This window comes from Echiichthys vipera, assembly GCF_963691815.1.
Source record: "Echiichthys vipera genome assembly, chromosome: 1".
NCBI classification, from domain to species: domain Eukaryota; kingdom Metazoa; phylum Chordata; class Actinopteri; order Perciformes; family Trachinidae; genus Echiichthys; species Echiichthys vipera.
Window position 1 is genome coordinate 5,672,808 of NC_139826.1, and position 26,688 is coordinate 5,699,495.

Consider the following 26,688-nt stretch of genomic DNA (forward strand, 5'->3'; position numbering starts at 1 on the left):
TTTCACTGTACAAACAAACAATTACAGGTTCATTTTTAAATAACGTAACAGACAGTAATGCCATCCATCTGTTTCCTCTCCACCCATGATAAAGCTATTGTAAAGCTAACGCTTGATAAAGCTATGCCTGGCTACACTGATCCATCACATAACGGAGAGAAAAGAGATAGGGCTGCCTTGTTAACTCTTCATTTAATATGCTCTTCTGTGTTGTGTGTATGCAACATTTAATGGCTTAATTTTATTTTCAAACTATGTCATTTATCAACTTTATTTTCACTTCATCATGAAGACAAAGTGCCGGTAAGTTTTTTTTTGTCTATGTCCTATTACCTATAGTCACCTGCTCATCGACTAATTAGTCCCACCTTCTCCTCATCAACTGATCAACTCCTCTGTGACTGTATACTGGTCCTTTTCTTCGGCTCCTCGCCAGAGTGTTTAGTGTCCTGACCTAGTTCTCCAGTGTTCTGTTTATTTCTGTTCCAGTTTTTGACCTGCCCTTTGGATTTTTGGACTTTCCCTTTTGCCTGTCATTATTGGATTTTTTTGCCCCGGTTACCTGGTTTGACCCTGCACTTATCATTAAACTCTGTTCTTGCACTTGAATGTTTTTTTTCCTGTTGTGCTATTGGGTTCTAGCTTGCCATTTTCATGAAACCCTGACAGTACAATCTGACCAAAATTGAACCCAGTCAACTTTTCAGACCATGAGGGTTGGCTTTCTGAGTTTGCAGCTTGCAATTGTTGAGCCTGCTCCAGCCCCAAACCCATTCCTGGGAACCCTTCTGGCCCTGGGAGGACCACAACACCTTAGTAAGGCCTCCAGGCCTCGTGTACAGAGGCCCAGTCTTTTTTTGGGCCATGTTGCCACCATGGCGTGCTGCTCCAGAGCCAGTCCTCTTAGCTCCCAGCCTGCTTCCCCGTCAGCTAGCCTCCAGCCTGCTAGCCATCAATCAGCAACTCTGTCTGTTAGCTCCCAGCCTGCTTCGCAGTCAGCTAGCCTCAGATCTGCTAGCTCCAAGCCTGCTTTCCTGTCAGCTAACCTCATGCCTGCATGACAGACAGACAGACAGACAGACACCATGGGGCCAGCATGTCTAATCTGACAGTCAGGTTATTATGGTCTACAGAGAGTTTAGGAGAGACCAAAAAAGGGAGAAAAATCCGGCTTACTGGGCGGCTGTTGAGCAACACCAGCTTGGTAACACGAATGTTGATCCGGATTCCCAGACTCTGGTGGTGGAACATGTTATAGACCTGCAAGAGAACAGAGCAACATTATTACATATTTCACCAGCAGGGAAGAAAAGGTGTAAAGGATAGACAAATGAGCAGACACTTATCAAGCAAACGTTTATTGTCTATTTAACATCCATGAATTAATCATTGTGAAAACTGATGGAAAGTATTTGAAAACAATAGAAAATGTGAAAGATTAGTCAAGTATTTATTTTTGGTAAAAAAAAAGTCACCTAGTAAATGTGAAAGCACTTAAAGTAATAGTAGCCTATAGTCATTACACTGCGGCGATCTATGTGTTATCCTTACGACACACAAGTTACAGTAGACCAGTTATCCTCTACCATATCAACATAATTTGAGCTGAATTTACACATCTTAAAAAGTAACTTATGTAGTTGAAAAACTTTTCATTAACTAAAGTATCAGCAGCTACTGTGAGGACTTTACTGTGCCCATGTTTCAAAGTGTAAGACATATTTCTTTTTTTTTAGAAAGTTTGGTGTTTAATGTTTGTCAAAGCTTCAGATTAGTTTGATACCTTTTCAAAATATTGTAGCGAATATTGTATAGTTCAAAAAACGCTATCCGTCAATTTATATTTTTCATAGACCAGGTTAAATGGGCCAGGGTTTTTTTACCCTTCTACATGCATGAAATCATGTAGAAAGTTTTTCATATCACCTGTTTAAACAGAATAATTACATACACCCTTGGTAAAAGAACATGTTATATTTATCTAACATCACAGGGGCCTTTCTGCTAAATTTAAAAATGACCAAAAATCTAGCATTTTATTCAAAGCTGATGAAATGGAAATACTGTATAAATTGAGCATATATAATGCACAAAGTAGCAAAAAACTTTTGATGTCAACAGTCTAGATCAAGTCCTCCATTGGAGTAAAGGGTTTATTTTCTATACTGAAGTTGATTCAGCTGGTAATGGAGCTCTCAGGTCACAGTAGTTATCCTACAGACCTTTGATTTACAAGGACACAGATTCATTGAAGTCCCTCAAAAAGGCCGGTCGTCCACGTAAAACAAGTGCACGAGAGGACAGGATTATGTGAAGACTCTCAATGGGGAATCAGTTCAACACTGCAGCTGGAGTTGGTCTCCAGTTCCAGAGATTTTGGAGTGAAAGCCCACTCTGCAGTGACCAAACCTCTCATCAGCAGAAAGAATAAAAAGGCTAGACTTGCCTTTGCTGTGGAGCATGTTGTGTGGACAGAGGAGAACTGGTCCAGAGTGACTTCAGTGATGAGAGGATGTTCAGTTTATTTGGGTCTGATGGAAACATTATGTTGGGCGTAGGACTGGGGAAAGACTGAACCCAAAGTGTGTAAAGAAGTCAGTTAAATCTGGAGGAGGAAGTGTCATGGTTTGGGGATGTTTTTTGCAGCAGGAGTTGGGCCTCTTGGCAGGGTGAATGCAAATGTTTATGTGAACCTCCTTCAGCAACATGAAACACACTACAATTTTCTCCAATCAGCTGCAATTTTCTTGCAAGACAATGTCCCCTGTCACACTGTTAAACAGGTGAGACAGGTGAGTTAGCAGTGTGAGAAACTAGTGATGTCCTGTGGGAGCAGATGTGAAGTCATTCAAAGCTGTGGCCTCTACACTTCCTGTTCATTTTTTTAGTCCTATATAAGAAGAAATTGTTGAAATCTTCTCTTCTGACACAGTGGATACTGTTCTCTATTTTTAATCATAAAATAAAGGTTATTGTTGAAGTGCCTTGGTTATTTAAAAAAACATGCTAGTACAGCAGTGATATAGCCACAGCGGATATTCTATCAAATTCTGTACTATACTATAAATTAAGTATTTAAAATGTATCTTATTTTGATCTTGACTGTATATATGCAGGTGTGTGTGTGTGTACATATATATATATATATATATATAGTATATATAGCTTTTTGTTTACGTTTACATGTCCAATTCCATTTAGAAAGCACACCAGCAACAACTTTTGTAATCTACTGCACTCCACTGCAAATGCCTTAAACATTTTAAATGTTTCTTGGATTCATGAATGTTTATCAGCACATTGTTACTTGAAGCTTCACACAATTCATAAGAGGAGGCAAGAATAAAGTGAAAACCAAGGTATAAAGAGAGACTGTATTTGTTTCTAGGATTCTTACCATGTTCATAACTGTCAGCAAGAACCTCTGTGCTGCCTCACCACCGTGGTACTGCACCATGTCAGAGTCTGCCACCACCACTGTCTCCACAGTGTATGCTTCATGCAGGCGATTGCCATTTCTCTTCCTGCGACCTTTCTTACCCACTTTTGACATCTCCTCCTTCTTCTTCCCTACCACAAACAGGCAGACATAGACAGGAAGACCAAGGTTAGAAACACTGCGCCAGGGGGTTAAAGTGCACAGGGACACTCATTGCTGTGAGTATTGCTTTTTCACACACTGGTGTGCAAATTTGTAACTTGCGTGTTCGTAAGATCACAGACAATTTTCTTTAACCAAGGCAGATTTACAGAGCCGCCTTCTGGTGTGCTGAATGAATCAGGAGGAATTTTCTTTTGTGATATATACAGTACTATGTCTTCAGTCTGCCTTCGATGCTTTTCAAGTTTCACTATATAAAACACATACTAGTTTTCAATGCAGGAAATCCTTCTGTTTGTAATTTCTTGTTGTTGTATTATTGTGATGTTTCTGTCCTCAGCTCTACCGTGGAAAAGTCACCCTTATCTCAATAAGACTGCCTGGTTAAATAAAGATTAAATCAAAATATTGTATGTACCACTGGCACTACACAGATGATTTGTTCATTTCTGTGATTAACTTCAACTTTCAGTTGGTTCAAGAGAAGGCGTTGATTTGATCAACAAGACAAAAGCTGTGTTCTTATAGTGGTTCAACTTGCCCTGCTTCACTTGCCGTGGTTCATTTGCCCTTGTTCACTTGCCCTCTGGGGAATCCCCGCAGCCATCTTAAGTGTCGTTCTAATAGTCTGAAAAACTGAAGGTAACAGGGAGAGATTGACCATAGGAGGGCTGATTGATCGAGGGAACAACGATGGTCACTCCAGGGGTGGATATCACCCACAATGCCTTGCAGTTATGCATTATGGGGAAGAGAATACATCCATGGGTAGGTGGCAGTAATAGACTTAAAACTCTGTGATAACTCACCACGGAAGAAGAACAATATGCATAAATAAACTTTTTATCATCATTAAAAACTTGACTATCTGACATACTTTTCAGTTTCTGTTTTATGTATAAAATATCTTATAAGTCTATTCTCACGTGTGTGCTGTTCACCTGTTTAGCAGATTATTTCTCAAGAAAAAATGTATCGCTTAATATTTCACTGAAACTAGTGATCAAAATTAGATAAAGTATTAAAACTTAATTTATTCTAAAATATTTTTTTTTTTATTGTTCAGAATTTGATAGAATATTAGCTGTGTGTATACCACTGCTGTAGTAGCATGTTTTTATAAATAACCAAGACACTTCAACAAAAACCTTTATTTAGTGAAAAAGCAGTGATCAAAATGAGAGAACAGTAACCATTGTGTCAGAAGAGAAGATTTCAACCATGTTTTCTTCTCTAGGATTCAAAAATGAACAGGAAGTGTAGAGGCCACAGCTTTGAATGACTTCAGCACATCTGCACCCACAGGACATCACTAGTTTCTCAAACTGCTCTGCTTTGATCTGGGTCCGTTCTTCTTCAGTATCTTACACAGTTCAATAACCGTAGCGGGTTTCTTACACATTACTTTGTTGCTGAGGATTTTCCCCAGTCCTACGCCGAACATAAGGTTTCGCATCAGACAAAAATAAACTGAAGTTCTCTCTCCGTCCACACAACATGCTCCCCAAGTCTAGCCTCTTTATTCTTTCTGTGGATGAGCGATTTGGTCACTGCAGAGTGGGCTTTCAGTCCAAAAAGTCTTAAACGACGAGACACTGTGTGCAGAGACAGATCGTTGCCCTGTTCAGCACTGAACTGACGAGCAACTCCAGCTGCAGTGTTTAACCGAGTCCTCATTGAGAGCTTTTGCATAATCCTCTTCTCCATCCTTCTTGTGAACTTGTTTTACGTCAAAGCAGCCTTTTCGTGGGACTCTGTGTCCTTGTATAGTTTCACTGGTGTCACTGGTATTTTTTTCTCGATAGCAACCAGTTCTTCGATCCATTGGTGATACATGCCATGCAGGACAGGGGCTTTTCCTTCCAGGATGGTTCCTCCTCTCCCCCTCCCTCCTCATCACCGGTTTCTGCTGCCTGAGATATTCACTTTGGAATTTATTGTAAGGATAGCCCCTTGAGATGCAGGGTCGAGGGGGTCCCGTAGACACAAAACAAAATGATAAAACTACATACAAACAAAAACAGCAATACATGTCAAGCATAAACAAGTACAGATACATAGATAGCTTGATGCGGCTTGGCGGCACATGCGTGACATAGGCGGCGGTGTCGATGACGTGAACTGGTGTGTGACCCACAGCTGGGAGTTTTTAAAGCAGGAAACAGCTGATCACAGGAACGAGAGACAGAAAGTCATACCTGGTCATTACGTCAACCGCGACAGCAAAATATCGACCGTCGAAAGTTGTACATTCTAAGATCATCACTGTGTACGCCGAACTTTGTGCTTCACATCACACGTCACGTTTACGCCTATCCCAGAAAGCCATCTTTTGGAAAAAGAGGAACATTCTGCTTCTGTTTCACATATACAGGACGTCAAATTGCAGCCTTTGCCTGGCTGCAAATGTGACGCATTTTCTATCTAAAAATGATTGATGATTGGTAAATATCATCATGATTAGATTGCTTAAAAATGTCTAGGGCACTGAAATTAACATTGATCACCCAGCATAATAATAGCCAATTTTATTCTATTTTGGAAAATCATTGAAAAAGCACAGTTAATAAAATGACAAAAATACACAATTCCATATCAGTTTTATATGGTATGTATTTAAAGCTCACCTGTCAATACAATAAATTACTATCGTCCCTTACCGAAGATCTTTTCCCAGTCCAACTGACATATACCAAATGTAAGGCAAACCCCCTGAGAACAGAAAGGAATCAAAGTCCCAGGCAGTTGTAGAACAAAGGAATGATGCTTCACCCAATCAACCAGCCAGAGAATTTTTAGATACTATTTGTGACAACTTTGTACACTAAGCAGGCGATGTAGTAGCCTAAATTGTAAATCCATGGTTAATGTAGTATTTTGTCCTACTGCTGCTCTAGGCAGTATTACACAAATGTACAAAAATGCCAAAAATACTTTATAATCGTAACTTCTAAACTAAGGCAGACCTGTACTAAACACCAATCTGAACACCTGATCATGGAAATTCATTGAACTGCCCTACTGGTTGACTTCTACTACTTTTATTGAAAGCCCTTGTTTTAGAACATCCAAGAGCCGGAGGTTGACTGGGATGTTGCAGCTGACAATGTAGAAGATGTAGATGGGGTGGTAGTAGTCCCAACCAATTTGTAAACCCCTAAATACAGAGCAGCAAGCAGAGCTTCAGTTGCTCATTGAGGGAAATGATGGAGATACTGAAGATCACGCAAGAAACCAGTAACTCCTTTGCCGTGCACACCTAGGTTAAAGCAGAAGTATGCTTTTGGATTATTTTAGCTAACTTCCTGTCAGTGACTGCAGTTAACGGTCCCCTCCATCGTCACCACAAATGTGCAGACGCTAGATGACTCGCTGCTCGAATACCGCTGTGCGTTTATGTGGTGACATAGGGACGAGGGAAGGGACTGCTAACTGCAGTCACTGACAGGGCCTTAGCTAACCACATACTTCACCTTTAACAAAAATATATCACTTACTTCTGCTTTAAACATTCTTTTTAATTTGACCTCACTCTGCTAAACGTTACACTACATGTTCTCTCTGCTTTGTATAGCAGTTTATTTTATACCAAATGGCTATATCAGAGATAATAAAAGGGCCACTGTCAAGTATTTGTTGTCTTTTTTGAATCACAGAAACAATTTTTTTGATTAATAAGTATTTACATTTTTAAAACAAAGAAAAGAACAAGAAAGATATAGGTTTAAAATTAAACCAAGATTAAACCATTTCCAAGATAACAAAAATGGAGGTCAGTTGCTCATGCATTCATTATTGGGTAACACACTTCATGTTCAATTCAGGTCACAGTCATGATCAAAGTGTACAGTCAGTTTGAAGTTGTCCTTCTCAGTCTCCCCCAGGGGGATGTAGTCCTGTCCAGAGACCCACTGACGGGCCTTAGCAGTCGGAGGCTTGATGTTGTTGCATGGCTCCTCCTCTGACTTCTTGTGATGCTCTTCTTCTCCAAAACACAAATACAAAGTTTAGTCAATATAAACGACATGGAAATGGCAGGGTAACCAAACTACTAATAATTTGTAGGTTTGATGGATGTGGTCTCTACATTGTGCAAAATGAGTTTGACAGACGCACATGTACATGTGAAATTAAAAAAGGTGTTACCTCTGTCATTCAGTCTGTGTAGGTAATCCTGCAGAAGATGAAATATCTGCAACTCACACTGCCATCTGACTGACCCCTCTGGGCTGTACTGCGACAGTGTGTGGGATCAGGAAATCTTCACCCACCTAAAAAATAAATAAATAAATAATAATCAAACACATGTCACTCACAGGTGTGGTAAAGGCTAGTTGAATTGTTTGGAAATTATTAACTGCTTGCACATCTGTGGCCATTGCACCAGCAGCTGATCCAACCTGTACTGGGCTAATCCCTCTCGCAACTGCTGCAGGAGGTGGAAGAGCCTGATCAATGAGTGTAATGCTATGGCCCTAATATGTAGAACAAAATGACCATATAAATTATTACACAATTGGCCCCAGCTGAAGAAATTGGTGATTTCAATACATAAATACTGGTGACATACTCTATGATGTTCTTTTTTTGGTCAGCCTTGATGGGCCTGGAGTACTGACAGGCTACGATGCAGGAATAAGGTCCAGTAAGCTGTCTTCTTCGGCATCTTACTGTTGATATTGACAAAGGAGGGAAACATTTTGTGCTTTAAATACAAGAAAGGGAAAGAGGTAGAGACATTACTACATTCATTTGAACGCACTGCTGCAGTGGTAATGCTGCAGCAGTGCAAAGGGGGGAAAACTGGGACCATGGTTTTAGTTTTACTGATGTGTACAATGACTGTACATGTACATCCATTCAGTAAGGGGTCAAGCACTCTGCTGCCACTTAGTGTTTCCATTTATCAACTGCAGCCCCCACAACCCTCCTTTTTCTGCCGGCATCACTGTAGAATGGTGGCAGTAAGGTGTACAAATAGATTTAGGAACATCTATATATACATTTCAATACCTCAGTCAACAATGTCTCCTGCTGCTGTTCCTGCTGTTATCAAGTCTTTGCCAAGCTGCCCATCGCAGAGATAGGAATATGTTTGATGGCTTAGAAATTTGGTTTGTTTGAAGCAGGGACGATTTTTCGCCTCTGAAAAAAGCCTGGTTGCTGATTGGATAGAGCTCTTGGCGGGATGTGACGTAGGTAGTACTCAACGCCACAACAACACAAGAAATTTTGTGGCATTGAGTACCCCTTTTCTCTCTCTCTCTCTCCCATTTTTCTGACAACATCCAACTGTCCTGCCAAAATAAAGGCACAAAAGGCCAAAAACACACACACACACACACACATATATAACGTCCTTTGCACTGGCGCCAGTCTCAACTAACTCACACTTTTTGAAAGCTACCGGAACTTTTAAGGTGGAATATTTTCTTTCATGTTTTTTAGTGCATGATTTGACGTAAAAGAGCCACCTTAAATGTCAAAATGATAACAAACTCTTTGTTTTCATCGTCTTTCTTGAACGACATACATTTTAATAATGGTCAGATCCTAAAGTGTTCACAAAACTGTCTGAATGTAAACTAGATTATTCAAACTGCAACTATTCCGTTTTTCTTACTTGGAGAAAGAAGTATCAGAGCGCCATTCTTGTGTATCAATAATAACATGACAATCGAAACCCATTCAGAGTGACCTCCAGAGTCTGGTAAATCCCTCTGGGGTCCTTTTTTTATAATGGAGACACGACGAGTGAGAGGACATTTGAGAGGGCGTGCCCTGAAACTTTCACAGCGGCCACTTTTTTTACCAAAATGGAAACACGGCTTATCACCATAGAATCATAGACAAATCATTAGTTCTCCAGTTTTAATTTGATACACAAGAGAACACTGTATAATGTAACCAAGCTGCACACATGCCATCCAGTAACTAGTAGAAAGCACATAAATATGATCCATACCACTGCTCCTCGCTGCACTCAGGATGGCCAACAAAATCTGCGTTGCCTCACATATTTCGTTCTAGGGAAACAGGAAGAATAAATAAAATCAAATTTAAATGAACAGCGCTACAGAAAGAAGAGCTTTTAATGGTCTTGAAAAATTGAAAATAGTTTACCCTGTTTTGTTCTGCCATTTTTCTCCGACCTCTGACCTTTATTAAAACCTGCTGGGGGTTTAGGGGTACAGCAGTGGCATATAAATAGGGGAACAATATAGTTTACATAAAATTAAACATACATTATAATCTTATATTTTTCTTAATTATATTAAGATGGAATAAGCAAATAATGCAGGTAGCCTACTGTTAAAAACTGAGTCTGCAATAAAGGTTGATAGGCGTTATAGGTACTCTATGATACTAATGAAATGTAGCTAGCTAGCTAGACGGCTATTAAAAACTGAGTCAGCAAAAAAGGTTGATATGTTTTATAGGTAGCTAACGAAATGTAGCTATCAAGTACTACTTGAAATGAATAGTGAATATTAAAAATGTTCTATGGACAACATTACCGTTGACCTCTTGTCCGATGTGGCCACTGTCTCTTGTCTTGCCAACAGTATTCAATACATAAAACCCCAACCTGGCAACTTCAGACTCCCTGAGAGCTGTCAATCAAGGTCCAGTTTTTGTGTGCTGGATTAATGAACCAATTTAAACTCAATAGAATCAACTTTCTCAAGAATATACCCATCATCAAAATGAATTTACAAATTTAAAAGTTATGAACGAGTTTGTTGAATACCAAACACCATGCTTCATGACTTCTAATTATTTAATACAAGCTTGATGTTACAAAACCAGTTTTGAACCAAGTTGAAATTGAGCTGTTAAGAATTCTGGATTTGTAATATATCAGTCGGAAGTGTAAATTACAGTGTCACCAGCAAAGGTTGAAGAAAAACAATTTCAGCATATATGAGGTAAGTCGTTAATGAAAATAGAAAAAAGAAGAGGTCCCAAGATGGAGCCTTGCAGAATGCCCTTTTCAACAATTACAAACAGAATGCGAACCCTGAAAGGCAACACACTGGCATCTATTATAAAGACAAGCATTAAACCAAAGGAGAGCATTTAAAGTCAAAAGAATAGAGCTTATCAAGAAGTATAAAGTGACCAACCATATCAAATGCCTTGGAAAGATCTATAAAAATTGCACCTGTGATTTGGCCTTTATCAAAGGACAGAACACATCTTTAGTGGATTTTGGAAGAGTCATGGTGGTGAACAAGTTAGGTCTAAAACCAGATTAGAGTAGGATAAAATATTGAACAGATTTATATACTGAAAAAATTGATTTAAAATATGTTTCTCAACGATTTTTGCAATAATACAAATTGCTCAATAATTATTCCTATCTAATGCATCTCCACCTTTGAACAGAGGGGTAAATCTGGCACATTTCCATATAGACGGCATTGAACAAGAAGACAGAGACAAATCTGCAATGGGATACATTAATAATACATTTAATGAGCAGCAAGTAAAACATATTTAGGAACAATTTAGCTTCAAAAACATCTGGACTTAATTTTCAAATAGTATAAAGAACATCAACAGGCAAGTTCTTTTAAAAAGGAAAGAAGCATTAGAGGTACTAAGGTTAGGGGGACCAGCCATACTATAGGAAGTAGTATGTTGGGAGCCACTGATAGATGAGAAATGTTGATTAAAAGCATTGTAAGTTTTATTGAGAATACGGTTCAGTTGATTCCAAAACTGCCTAGTGTTATGAAAATCTCTATAAAAGCTATCTTTATAGTAATTGGATTTGGACATTCCTTGTTTGGGTCTTACATACATTCCTCAGATATCTGTAGGCTTCCCCGTCAGCAGGATCTTTAGATGAGTGATATTTAGCCCAGGCTTTGTCTAAAAAGACTGGTTGTGAGCTGATCCCAGGTAAATGTCTTCCTTTAGCTCTGATTATTTTCATAGGAGCGTGATTATCGAATTACATTGTCTTCAGAATAAAAAAAGTTCCGTGCATCATACACAAAAGGCTTTAACTGAAATCTATCCCAGTAAATTGCAACAGACTCATAAATAAAATAATCTACATATTCTCAGGTTGTCTCAGTCTAGACACGTTAGAGAACTAGGAATCTTAACTGATCGCTTGGACAAACTGACAGAACTCCAGATTGAATTATTCTTTCAGGATTAGTTACAAGAATCTAATTCAACAAAGAGGAGGACCGATAGTCCACTCTAGTAGGTTCATTAATAAACTGAGTGAGGTTAACACTATCAAATAAATTTTGATCGTTGGAGGACGAACAATTGAGCCAGTTACTATTAAAGTCACCCAAGATAATAACTTAATTATGCCTCTTAAGAGAAGAATACATTTTGTGGAGTCAGACAGAACAGAGGGAGGCCTATAAATTTTGCCAATGGTTAAATGTGTTTGTTATCATGAAGAATAATGTTACTGAAAAGATATTGAAAATTGACATACAAAAAAAAACTGTCAATGTTATTTTACTGTGTAGCAGGTTTCAGTAATGGTAATAATTTTGGGCTCGTAAAGAGTGACCCAGGCTTTAAGAAGACCAAATTTTGAAACAAGGCTCACTCAATTATAGCTTATCAAAAACTTAGGAAAATTAATTGGGACAAAGAGAGATGAGGGTGGTGAGCGAGAGCAACAAGCAGGACAGACAGACAAAACACCACATAGACAGACACAATTAAAAACATAAAAAATATCAATAAAAATAAGAAAACGAGTAGCAGGTAAACTAAAAAAGAGAAGTAACCACAGGCTCAGACTGCTAAAAAGATACAAATAGTATGAAGGTAGGGCCCTGCTTATTCCGAGTCAAATTAAATCATACATCCAAAAATATGCATTGACTCAGATATTCAAAAAAATGTATAAATACATAAAGTAAAGCGTAGACAACAAGGAAAGAGGGTGATTTCCTTAATTCAGCAAAATCCAATATTCAATAGTTTAACAACTGTCACCAACCGGTGCCACAATTTGCAGGATTCTCTACTCACAAGTTTATGGAGAGGAGATGTCTATGAAAAAGATCTCAGCTTCGTCGGGAAAATGGAACAGTTTCGGCTTCCCTTTCACCATCACTCTGTGTACAAGGATACAGCAAAGAGTAATATCAGCTGCACGGAGATTCTTTTTGACAGCGTCAGACTGCCTCGTCTCTTCATCAAACCGGCACTGGAGACAGGATATATGTATATGGACTTGAGCGCATATATAGGTGAGCTCCCTTCTCTCCCTGGCCAGACGTAAGATCCTCACTTTGTCATGGAAATGTAAAAACTTGACCAGGATGGGTCTGGGTGCAGATCTAGTGCTGGAGCTAAAGGTTGGGGAGTGGGGAGCCCTTTTGAAGACAGGCACAGTGGGGAAGTCTTCCTTGCCAAGCAGTGGTGGGATCAGCTGATTCATGAAGGCAACCACGTATCTTCCTTCACTTTGTTCAGGGATATTAATCAATTAATCCTTAAAAGGTGGATGACTGACTTCTGTTCTCTGCATCTTATAGTCTCAGGGTGCTGGACTTTGGGTGAAACCCTCCATGTATTGTAAAGAGTTTTCTTGTCTCGATATCAGTGTGCTCTATCTCTTCCTTTGGCCAGGTTATTATACTAGCAGGGTATCTCATGACTGTATGTGTTGATGACTCGGACCTTGTTCTTTCCATTCAGCTGACTCTTCAGGTCCTGCCTTGCTCTAAGTAGGTGGGTGGCTGTGGCCAGCTTCCTTGTGGCCTCCTCATGTTTTCCATTTGCCTGAGGGATTCCAACGTATTTAAAGCTGTCCTGAACATCTGCTACGTTGCCTTCTGGAAGTTCCACCCTATCAGTTGTGCCCATCTTACCGTTCTTTGATAACATCAGACCACACTTATCTAGTCCAAATGACATTTCAATGTCGTTGCTGTAGATCCTTTTGATGTGTATCAGTGAGTCAATGTAACACTCACTCCTGGCATACTGCTTGATGTCTTCCATGTAGATGAGGTGGCTGATGGTCACGCACACGCTACTATTAAGGAAGATCTGATTGAGATTTATTGCAGAACAACAGCGGGGACAGAGCATCTCCTTGGTATATGCCATACTTGATGTTAATTTGTGTGACTGGCTTTGATTCCGCTCAAGGTTCGTCTTCCACAGCCCCAATGACTTCTTGATGAAGGCTCTTAGTGTCCTGTTGATGTTATACAGTTCAAAGCATTCTAGTATCCATGAGTGCGGCATCAAGTCGTAGGCTTTCTTGTAGTTGATCCAGGCAGTGAGTGCACAGGTTCTTCTGAATGTTTTTACAGTCTCGAGTGACTGCTCTGTCAACCGGAAGCTGTTGTTTGGCTCCCCTGGTGTTTTTTCCAATTCCTTTCTTGGCCCCTCTCATGTATTTGGGCCATGTGCATAATCATCTTATCTGCTATGATTCCTGACATGTTGTGCACATGTTGTCTATGTTGTGCAGAGGCAGGTTATTGACCAGGGGTTGGAAGTAAGTGCTCCTTTCTGGAGGCCCTTCATGATCAGGACTATCCGGCCTGGGTTGACCACTCTAGGTGGGTGCCATTTCTCAGCAGCTGGTTCAGTTGTGCTGTCATGCGTCCATGGAGTGCAGGCAGCTTCTTTAGCCTGTAGGTGTGGATCATATCAGGCCCTGGTGCTATCCAGCTCTTCATATTAGACACTCGTTCTTGGATGTCTATCAATTTGATGGTTACTGGGTCTTGCTCTCGCAGGTTGCTGTGGTCTGAGCATTGGTGTTTTATGTTGCCTCTTTCTCTCATATGCTTTTTCAGTATTGCTCAGTCTCAGTCTTGCTCTTGTCCTGCTGCTGCCTCACTACTGAGAGTATACCTTGGATGGTTCTGTGTAGAACATCCTGTTTATTCTCCTGGCCTCTTGTACGGAAAGCTTGGTGTACTTTCTAAGCACCTCTTTCTTTATCACACCTTTCTGTAGCTGTGATAGCTAGATGACTTTACCTTCTTGCTGACTTGATCTTAGCTTCTAGATGCCTTCTCCATGGAGGGTAGAGTATACTTGCTTGTTGGTCTCAGTGATGGTTGCATATATGACCATCACTGAGACCAACAAGCAAGTATATATCACTTTACCGCAATACTAAATCAAGATCTACACTTTTATTTAAAATTAACCACAAACCAAAACAAAGATACGGAATGAAATTTAAACATACTGTACTTTGATCTGAATGACAACGGGAAAGTGATGCCTTAATAGTAGTCATTATTTTTATTAAAAATAATAGTTACCAATTCTCACGATAAGAAGCTTAGAAAGCAAAGCTTACAGGATTTTGAGGATGAATTAAAGCAACTACATAGATACCATGTTCGCACTTTAAATGAAGACGTCGAATCAAACATTATGAAAATAAGGAAGTAAATAGATTAAATAAATTCGTTATAATGAAGCTGGTGGGAAATCTTTGAAACTTCTATATAACAGACTACGAAAACCGAGATTGCGTCGAAAAAAAAAAAAATCCAACAGGGTTTCCAAAAGTATTACAAATTAAAGTACTTCCAACCAGAAACAAATGGCAACCCTCACACAGAGTCATTTTTAGGCTCATTGAATCTTCCTTCGAAAATATTCAAGTCAACCTTCCCTTTCAGCATATTTTATATATTTATTACCATTGAGTTGATTCTGGAGAAATATTCTGGATAGTATTTATCATTGTTTTGGATTGTTGCAGTAATAATAATATAATAATTTAATATAATAATATAATTAATATAATAATATTAATTGTCCACTCCCATGTTAATAAGAGCATTACAAACTTATAACGAAACGAAAAATATCCCATATATATTAAGGTACAGATAAAAAAATGCATCTGATTTGCAATGAATCGCAAGCTAACTATGGACAATATTGCAATTACATATTTTAATTGATTGACAGCCCTAATTATTATATATTACAAATATGCAACTTTTACTTAATGACAACCCAGAGTGGAGACCAGGAAGCAAAGGTGCAGTCCTAAACCCTTCACTGCACCATTAGAGCACCCAACCATTATCCCACAATAACGGTGTCTGTCCCCTGACAATTTAAATTAATTAAATCAAAAGTGAAGAGGAAGCGGTAGAGAGGAGGTATTATACAGGAATACCTAACAAAAATGAACACCACATCTGAAATAGTACAACAAAATAGGAGAATTAAATGTGGACTTTTAAACACCTTTGTCATCTAAAGCTGTACCAGTAAATTCACTTAATTTCAGATAATCATATTGATTTATTCTGTCTGAAACCTGGCTATGTCATGAAGAATATGTTAGCCAAAATGAATCCACTCCTCCCATTCATATTAATACTCATATTCCTAGAGGCAGTAGCTTAGGAGCCATTTTTCGACTCAGGCCTATTAATCAAACCAAAGCCGAAACTAAACTATAATTGATTTGAGAGTCTTGTTCTTATACTTTTACGCCCAACCTGAAAACAAAACAAGCCAATTCTATTTGTTATAGTGTACCATGCTCCTAACCTGACTCCTCCAGATGGATTGATTCACATTTGTTCAGCATATCCATCCGGGAACTCTTGTTTGGAGATCTTTTGGGAAGGAGCGAAAATACTGGTTGCTGATTGGATAAACCATCTGTCTATTACCAACATATGGGCCAAATCAACCAATCAGATCAACGAGAGGTACAGAGTACAAACAGCGTCGAGGAAAACATCAGAAAGTAAGCAACATATCAGTAAAGAATATTTTTGTTTGTGTAACGTGAACTTACAGATTAAAGGCCCAATTTCAGGAGCCCGTCCATATTCAACAGAAGGATCACAGAGAAAAAAAGAGTTAGTGAGTGGCTTGCTCAATAGCTGCTCATCTCATCAGTGGAGGCTGCCATGTTGTTTACACTCAACAGTCAATTCTAATTTCGTCACACTTAAATCTGCCTCAAAACCAACACTGATTGGTTCGGTCGCTGGTCAAACTTCTCCAAATTTTCTCCGCCACACGTTACCAGACTGATCTAAGAGTCAAATACAATGGAGCTCAGAGATCAGGATGGTCCTCGTCGGTATTCTGAATTCTCAGAGTTTCTTTAAGGTTTAGTCATTGTAGGAGATTTTTTTAATGTCAATTTTAGCATATTGGATACTTGCTTTGACATAACCACCACAGAGACATGATCGACTCAGTCTGCTGTCCCTGAAGCCCCGCCCCGATGCTGCAGATAACGTTGATTCCTTGTTCATTCACAATATATTAAGATTGATTTTGTCACGTGTCCGACGACACTGAACAACCTTGAGTCAACAGCATTACACGAGCCAAGTGTGAAGTAGATGGGATGACCAGTTCTTAAAAGTCCTCCTTGTTTTATAATTAGATGTGCGGCCAAATCTTTTTTAATGGTATCAGCAAACCTGTCTGTTAGTGTGAACGTAATACCATATCCTGTGCCATCCAGTCTAGCTCTCTGTGTCACTCACCTTGAACAGGGGGGTTAGCATCTGGAGCAGAGCTGGTCTTGGACCAGCGCTTGAGTCGCAGCAGCCGGTGTTTTATTCCAAAGAATGACTGTGAGGGGCCATTTTCCCCCATCGGCTGAATAAATAGACTGTCCTCCCCGATCTGGATGAGTCCAGTCTGTTGAGATGAGAACAGAAGAGTAAAGGGTGATTATTCCCTTGAGGAGACTGGTTTTAGAGTAAAGAAAGTAAAATTGTGTGCATTTATATATAATGTAACCAGCAGAGGTAAATCATTAGTGGTGGACATTATTTTGCTGTATATTTTTTTTTTTTTATGAATACCAAGTTATTAAACGTGTAGTGGTTAGCACTGTCGCCTCACAGCGAGAAGGTTACAGGTTCACATCCCGGCCTGGGCCTTTCTGTGTGTGGAGCATGTTCTCCCCGTGTCTGCGTGGGTTTTCTCCGGGTACTCCGGTTTCCTCCCACAGTCCAAAGACATGCACGTGTTAGGTTAATTGATGATTCTAAAAAAAAAAAATTGCCCTTAGGTGTGAATGGTTGTCTGTCTCTGTTCATCTCTATGTGCCCTGTGATAGACTGGCGTCCTGTCCAGGGTGTACCCCGCCTCACGCCTGATGTCGGCTGGGATCGGCTCCAGCCCCCCCGCGACCCCGGGATAAGCGGTTGAAGATGAATGAATGAATGAAGTTATTAAACCCAATGGTGATACTGTTGCGAGCCAGTTCATTAAAGTTTTTCCATTCCAAATCCATACTTTTACAGTACCAAATTTGTGCCCTGTTTGGCACCCAAAGTACCCAATGTATCATTTTTGACTTAATTATTACAAGGCATTTGTTTGCTCTCTAAAATGTCCTTGGAAATGTTGCACATTTAGTTGTCATTTTTTTCAGCTTTGAGGGAAGCGTCTTTTATTCTGTGCAATGTACGAATACTAGCACAACATTTGCAAAACACTGTGAAAATGTGTGGTAGGAACAGACATTTGTGTCCAACGCATGGAGAGTCATGAGTGTGCATCAGCACCACCCCCCTCTGGTTCTGAGGCACTACAAACGCGAAGGAAGTGTGTGCATCAAAGACAAGCACAAGAAGACTTGTGACGACATGGAGTAATGGAAGGGTATGGAATATGTTTTTCAGACCAGGAATGGAATCATGGTCCTTGTCCAAAATGGCACAAGTGACAGAATTAGAGACAAAACTCAGTCTCTACTGTAGATCACTCCAGAAAATGAGACGTTTTCGCAGATTTAACCAGGATGGTGTGTCCTGCTGCGACCGCTGCCATCTTGGCACTGCCATGTACTGAGATGAGGGACAAAGAACATCAGCAAGCAAAGTCAAAAGTAGATAGCTCGAATTTGATTCATTTTTCTTCTCAACTAATTTGAATCACACATTTTAATAGATTTTTAATTGTCTCACGATGCATCGTTACATCCCTATAATTATGTTGTATTCAACCTTTATTGTCTTCTGTTTCTGTGAGAACAACGCTACATGTTCTGTTGTGACGGTGCTATAGAAAACAACCCTGGTTACTGGTAGCAAAAGTCCCCTTATCACTGGTGCAGACACCTTTAGACACACTTTAATAAAACAAACTGCATGCCTGTGTTCTTTGTCATTCAGAGCACATCTTTACTGTATGTCTAACCCTTTTGCAAAAGCTCATTAAACCAAGCAAAAGGCAATTTGAGCACTGGACCCTTTATTTTCAGATTTCCATCACAATTTGGTGTTAGAAGGGGGATCGCTTGACTGAGAATGTCTGGACCCGGCCTCACAGGTAACTGATTATCCTGGAGGGAATCTCCAGCCTCAACCTCCCCGTAACAGAAGGGTGAGATGGAGGGTCTGAGAGGACTAGACCGACTCAGTGATCCAGAATCTAAAAATATTACCTGATTGAGTACAACTTAAATTCCGAGGTTAAAACCTTAATATGACCATGTATTTCCCGGTAATATTACTTAGTGGATACATCCCACTGTTATGCCAACTTTATCTAAATTATGAACTTGTTTTACTCAAGATATTACTAGTACAGTTCACAGTCAAACAATGGCTGACTAATTTTTACATATGACATTTGATGTGGGGGAACTGTGACCGCTGATTCACGAGATACAGACTATAGAACACTGTAGTTGTTAGGTATTGGCAAAGCAACACTGTTTGGGAGGTTTTTTCGAGCAATACGTGTGTCAAATGATGTGTGTGTGTGTGTCTGTGTGTGTGTGTGATCTGTTATTTTAGATAGTAACCTCATTACATGCCTAATGAAACCAAACAAAGTCATTAAACCAAGTCTTGTATTCTTTTTCTTTACCATCCACAGATTCACCAACATCAGCATTGGATAGGCTGACAGTGTGCACAACGCAAGAGTGCTACACGACTCCAAGCTGTTTGGCATAACGGAGTAAAAACCTTTTCCCAACGGTGTTACCAATTCCCAACGATGCATAATCTTGTAATGATCGCCCGCTCATTCCTTTGTACTTGTCTTGTGTAGCCACTGCTAATAAATGTAATATTTTCATGTAGGACACAAGAGAAGTTGGAGGCACAAAAGTGCCCATCATGCTCCTGGGAGACCCTGCATACCCTCGAACTGACTGATGAAGTATACCCGGACAATGGATGTCTTACCATCAAGCAGCAGCAATTCAACTACAGACTGAGTAGAGCAGGCATGACTGTTGAATGTGGTTTTAGAAGGCTTTAGGGGAGATGGCAGTGTCTCCTTAAGAAGATGGATGTCAACATCTCACAGGTCCCCGCCAGTGTCAGCAGTTGCTGTGTCTTGCACAACCTGTGCATGGCACAAGGAGACAAGTTTTTGGAACTGGAGGGAGGAAGTGTATGAGCCAGCAGAACTGATAGAGCCAGAAATTCCAAGGCATCAGGAAAGAACAGCATAGCCACAGAACATCAGACGGGCACTAGCTACTTTTTTCTTTTACAGAGAACTGAGGCCGCACACATAATGCACCTAATTGCTATTTGAAGTAATGGTTTTCTTTTTTCTTTATGAAAAGCTTACGTATTTACTTAAACTTGTACAAGCATTTGTGTGTCGATTAACATACTGTGGTGTTCCCTACGAAGCTATTATCAATTTTAATTGTGGTTATTTAACCCTGCAAAGCCCACATCTTTCTGTTTTAATTTTCATCCAGATATGTAAAATTGCAACAGACATTACAAGTTCATGATCCATTTTTAAATAAAATATTTTAATTGCAGACTGTAGTGCAGTACAATACATAATAACTATAAAAGTAAAAATAAAAACAGTGTTGTGCTAAAGATATGTAAATAAGGTGAATTAACACATCGCAATTGCAAACAAAAACAGAAAATTGTGTTTAAATGCCATGGCTTGCAAAAAACCCACCAAAACAGCATGAGGACACGCTGGCCCTTGCATATGTGGACACACCAGCTGGTGCAAATAAAAATACCTATATATAAAAAAAGGTGTAGTGCCAGGTGTGGAACTATAGGTTCACAAAGGACACCGCCTCCAAGCTGTTTGCCTGTCGAGGTGGATTAAAGCGTGTGTTGGAGTGAGGGTGTTGGACAGAGGGGGTCAGTTGTGACATCGGCTGATACCAGGATAAGTGGCTATGATAAAAAGGTGTGGAGGGAGCAGGAGGGTGGTGCACAGTAGACATGGTAGATGCCAGGGATGCAATCGATTGCATCAATCTGTTAAAAAGTTCCTTTTTTTCGTGGGCATGCTGTGCTCTCTGCATCTGAAGTTGCAGCATCGTCGTTGTTGCCCATGGCCTTGGTAAAGGCCTCCAACATTGTCTCTAAATCTGTCTTTTTCCGTCTGGTTCTTCGATGATGAAGATTGTGGTTGAGGTTCAAGTAATGCTGATGCCTGGGGTGTAGGTGATGATGATGCAGAATCTACAAACACAAACAAGTAAACATAAGACATTACAGCATGCTCTCATTTTGTGGAAGAAACAGTGCAGCAAAGTGCCAAGTTTCTTATTCTACTACTCAGTGTTATTGGAAAAGCAGACTGCACCCATAACCAAAGGCCCACACTACATACATACGATATACCGTATATAACTACCGTTATACATTGGTTAGCATCTTTGATACACACTGTTGCTAGTTTATTAGCAAATGAGCTAAAACGAGCCCTGCAATACATCCGAACTTGATGTAAGTTATAATAATCAGTATTCGCCTAAACAGATTTAGGTAGCAGTAGCTTGAACAGTGGCCTCAGTTCGGGGTGCTGTTGAATGGTATATAATCGTTAGCATTTCATGTGTTATTTGTGTCTTATTGCAGGACTGCTGTATTAGCTTTAGCTGCTAATGTGTGTAGCTTGACAACAGCCACATTCACATAGGACGGGGGTTAGATTGTTGATTTTATATGATTTCTGCTTTTTTTAAAAAAACAAATACATACCGTCCGCTTGGTCGCCATTGCCCTGTATTTCGGTACAGTTGGGCGGTGTGACTGCTGCATCCACACATGCTCATAGTAGAGTTGAACATCGGCTCTTCCCTGTAGTCGAGTTCAGATTCCAACATGTCCCCTTCACCGGGACAGAATGACGGTCGGTGTACAAGCACCCGGTCCAACTCCTCATCCTAAAATAAACCTGTCTCTACTAGACGTGTTATTAGCATATTTTGCCTTTCAGTAGAAATTCTTCTGATGTTTTATCTTTCGTCGGCACTGCTGCCACGCTCGGCTATATTAATTGTCCTTTGGTGTTTTTGGTCTTCTGTTGTTTGTTTACCTGCAACTGTGCGCTTTTATGACGCATTGTCGCATGAATGAGTACGTACTGCCCGCAGAGGGCAGCAGTTGAGTATGCAGTCCCTAATGTGGACAAGAGTCACATACCCGTTCTCACTGCTATTAGAATGTGGACACATGCTGCCTGAACTACCTCCTAGTGTGATTTTTGAGATCCAATCTCAGTGGCCCTCATTTATCAAACGAACGTACGGCAGAAAAACGTGCGTACGACCATTTCCTGGCAAACGTCTGCATTTATCAATTTGGACGTGAGCGGGAGCTACGATCAAATCTCACGTCTGGTCTGAGATTGTGTACGCAAATTTGAGCCTGTGTATTTGCGGTGCAGCACAGCAAAATCTGGCTGAAAATAATTAACAAACCTCAGCTGTCATCAAGCATAAGCAGTCAGATATTAAGAACAGATCAAACGGATTCTTAAAACGAATTAAAAAAAAAAAAATTGTGGTTGGAGCAATTGATTGTACTCATGCGCGTCTGAAGGCACCATCCATGAATGATTACGCATTCATCAATCGCAAAAACTACCACTCGATAAATGTACAGGTGATTTGTGATGCCAAGCTGTCGCTTTTAAACGTGGTGGCCTGGTGGTCGGGCACACACGATTCTTTTATATTTCAAAACAGCTCGGCTCCAGCCCCCCGCGACCCCGACATTGAATGAATGAATGTGTTGGCGCGCGGCTGCAGCAAGAAGCACTGCGGAGCCAAAGTCATCTCCTCGGTTCGTGGCTACCTTCGATAAATTGCATTAAATCAAAAAAGGTATCAGATGATTAACATCTTGCTATGGTTCTTCTAGATGACAAAGGTTATCCTCGGTATACCTAAAAACCCCGCTGGCAAACCCCGCTACAGAGCAAGAGTGCCGGTGTTGTGCCGTATTCAGCACCCCTGCCGTGAAATGCACCCCCTCGCATTATAGGTGATATTCTGGATCAGAAGGCTGTTGTTTCCACCTAAAGGAGTAGTTTATATACAGCTAACCCACAACGGTCAGAACATTAGTTACTTACAGTCTTTAAACTATTTTAAAGAGTTAAAATCACAAACTTGGATAATAGCGAACACAAAACAACACCTTGTTGTCTGTTCTGTGGAAATATACTGCAACCATAATTACAAAATGAATGAAATGGATCTTTTGAGCAAGTTGAATGTATTTGACTCAGCATTTCCTAAATATAATCCCAGTTTTTCATGGAATTCATAGGTTCAAAAGTGTGTGCTTTTAATAGGGTTACCAGTATATAAACTACTCCTATAGGTGGAAACAACAGCCTTCTGATCCAGAATATCACCTATAATGCGAGGGGGTGCATTTCACGGCAGGGGTGCTGAGTACGGCACAACACCTGTCCAACACTGCGCACACGGGTCTCAGTGGAGCGCTGCTTCGGGTTGACTGCCTCCGTTATTCTTTTCCATACAACATATTATTTTGCTCCATCTCAGATGTCAGGATGCCGATCTGTGTGTTTCTTTTCGTACCAGCGTTTCTCCTCTGCATGTTTGACCTCAGTGGGCGAGGCCTCCGAACCAGGAATATTTAAGGGCGTAACATGTTAATGACGATCAAATTCAGCCGCCGCATTTATCAACGCCCGCTCATTCGTACGCTGAGATTGTTCAGATACGAATGTTTCATAAATCACACGTGGGACCTGTCCTACGTCCAATTCTGCGCTCAGATCTGCGCCCGTTTTCACGCAAGATTGATAAATGAGGCCCAATGTGTCGTAAACGCATCCTGAGAGTGTTTTCACCTCTAGTTAGAGCTGTCCACTTGTGATTGGATCACTCAGGATGCATGTTAGTGCCAGGTGAAAACAGGGTCTCTGAGCCAAAGGACTACAGCTTTGTTTGCCTTGTGACATGGTAGAGCCTGAGTAAAGGTCCATGTTAATTCCCGTGCTAAATATAAACCTTGAACATTCCTGGAATTTTGCAACCCTAGGTTGAACTGCTGCAGCTGCCAGTTTTTTTTCCATTTAGACCTACTACGACCCCATTTCCACCTGGCAGTAAAAGCCATCCTGGATTTAAGTGGCTTTCTGAAATATGTACAGGTTGCAAAATCTAATTTTAATTCAATCCCTTCACTGCTGTAACGCACACCAGGAACGATTGTAACATGTCTAAAATAAACTCAATTAATCCCATAAATCCTCAACAATAAACATAAAAACAATTAACTGGCTTGAGAAAACACAGCTATCTGTCTGTTTTTCTCTTTCCCAAACACATTACCAGTGACCAACAAGCAGCTACTTTTAGCAATAACATTTCAATATCTTTAGATCTGTCTATCTTTCTTTCCACCAAAGCCTTCAGAATTGACAGGGCGTTACAGCCGTCCCTGGACCATCAGCCGTGTTTTGACCTCATGTGGCCTAGTTTAACTGCTTTTTTGGCAGGTGGTAGACATTTTTATTTCTAGCTTACAAAACCGTGATTCTAAAAATATATGTTTTGATTCTTGGATATTTTATATCAAGACAGTATCCAAAAAATATGTATGATTAGAGTTATTTTTAACATCAAAAAACACACGTTTTGTTGATTGGATTTGTCGTTGGATAATAACCTACTTAAAGGTTCATAAAATGTACCTGAATTCATGAATATGTAGGATACTCTGCTACAGATCTACTTGTTCTTTCTTTGCAACATCAGCCATAGATATTGACAAGTCATAGTGGCTGTAGAAGGGATAAACACATGATGAACCCCATAACGACCTTACCCAACTCCCTCAGATAATATGGAACTTGATTGCTCACTGTGGGGAATTTCATATTTTCTTTAACCCCCCTCCACAGGGAGGTAAAAAGTCAGTCTGCTACAGAGCAAAAGCTATAGACGTATCTGGCGAAGTACTGGGAGTGAACAAGCCGCCATTACTGCGTAGTGCTACAGGTGGCATCTCCCTCAAGTATGCGCCCGATTGAATGGGAGCTGTTATGAGAAGTGAACCTTTTCTCCAACCTTCACAAACCTTTACCTCGTGAAGAGTACTTGTGATTATTTACCTCCATCACTGATGAACTTAGATACTTGACGTTAAGATGGTCAGTTGCGTACATGAACTGATGAAGCCTCTTGGATGAGAGGTGAAACGTCTTCCTAGACAAATAACCAAGTCCAGCTGCTTTTGACTAAAATTACTTTGGGGGAAAGCATCTTTGAACTGTTTAACTTAGCTGAAATAGTGCCATACACTTTGAAAGTCGAAACACGGAGGCCAAATGCATGCCCAATGCCTCGTCTATAAAACTGCTGCCATTATGTCTCTATGTATTTATACGGTAGCTGTTTCAAACACCGGTCATAGGTTAAAGTAATGCCGACGTTGTTTCATGGTTTGTGCAGTGTTGTAGGATTTATGTAGCGTCCACCTGGCCGCAGGTATGGACGCGTGTTTGTTTCTTTCTCCCTCTCTCCCTACTCTGAGTAGACATTAGACCAGTTCAATGGTGGTTACGTTTTTTCAGTCATAAGTGTGTATGTGTGTGTGTGTGTGTGTGTGTGTGTGTGTGTGTGTCTCACTCAGTGGGACACACAGGTGCTGCACCGACTGAAGGAGAGCTTTTAAAACTTTGAGAATTCAGGGTTTCCCACAGCACTTTTAGGCGGCTGCCTAAGCAGCACACGCCTGCCACCTTAACTAACGTCTTCATTCCAAACCGTGACCAACGCCACATATTCCTGTTATTTCATTGTAACATCAGCCGTTGATATTGACAAGTCGGCGTGTCTTAGAAATGGATAAACACGTTTATTTCCTATAAATTTTATTAATAAAAAGACCCCTGTTTTATTATTCAAATGCTTTTATTGTGAAGCAGCAAAATCAGGAAATGGGCTTCACCTGCAGTTACTTAATATGTAAACTAAAACAAACTGAACAAGTTAATGTTTTTTTAAGACTTTTTTGGGGTGTTTTCATGTTTTAATTGTTGGGTTTGTATTAAAGGTCAATCCCCACATGAATAAATGAATCGGTGATAAAGGCGTTAAAAATCACCAGACAGAAGGATCACAATTATACAGCAATAATCAGAGCCACAATGCAAACTCCTTAAACTAAATCAGTGTATCACACAACAGAAACAGTCCAAAGTTAAATCAAAATCACTTTATGGTTTCAAGCACAACAAACTAAAGAAAGAATTTCAATTTCAATCATCTTCTCAAACTATATAATAAAGGATCTCTGATAAGTTTCAGTTTCGTTTTTCTGGACAACAATTTAACAAATAATCTTTGAACAAGTGAGTCTCCAACTCTGTCTGAGTTTTATAAACACATGACCATGTAGAGACAGATTTTACATGCTGTCGTGTAAATAAGATCAATAACATAAGGCTGTTAAGTTTGTTTACTAAAAGGACAAAGTACAGAGCTGTTCTATAGGAAAGGGATCCTTAAATGACTCCTGTTGTGGTCTGACGCTAATCACCCCCCAATATAATTGTAGGGGAAACACTGCAGCTTCCCCATTTTATTTTTCCTACTTAGGTTTGAAATCGGTGGAACCTCTTAACAATTCTCCAAAACAACAACAACAAAAAAGTTTTTACTGAGCTTACACCCACCCACACCATCATGGGTGGGTAGTGCCAGACTGTGTGTGCTGATGGAGTCAGTGGCTTTGAAAGGGGTTTGGCTGCACAGTGTGGCTTTGAACTGACTGACCCGCAGCCAGGTGTGGGCTTTTTAGCTCAACCGCAATGCTGAGGTGGAATAACATGAAAGCTATATCAATAAAAATGAA

At 40.1% G+C, this 26,688-nt stretch overlaps 1 protein-coding gene across 1 annotated transcript in view; it reads right to left on the reverse strand.

Moving 5' to 3' along the window:
* adamts17 (ADAM metallopeptidase with thrombospondin type 1 motif, 17) overlaps window positions 1-26,688 on the reverse strand; it is a 71,947-nt gene that overhangs the window by 44,511 nt on the left and 748 nt on the right. The window contains exons 3-5 of the mRNA XM_083921543.1: window positions 17,095-17,251; window positions 3,398-3,570; window positions 1,177-1,260 (exon numbers count right to left, since the gene is read on the reverse strand). Coding sequence (XP_083777669.1) covers window positions 1,177-1,260; window positions 3,398-3,570; window positions 17,095-17,251 — 414 coding nt within the window. The remainder of the gene's footprint in view (window positions 1-1,176; window positions 1,261-3,397; window positions 3,571-17,094; window positions 17,252-26,688) is intronic.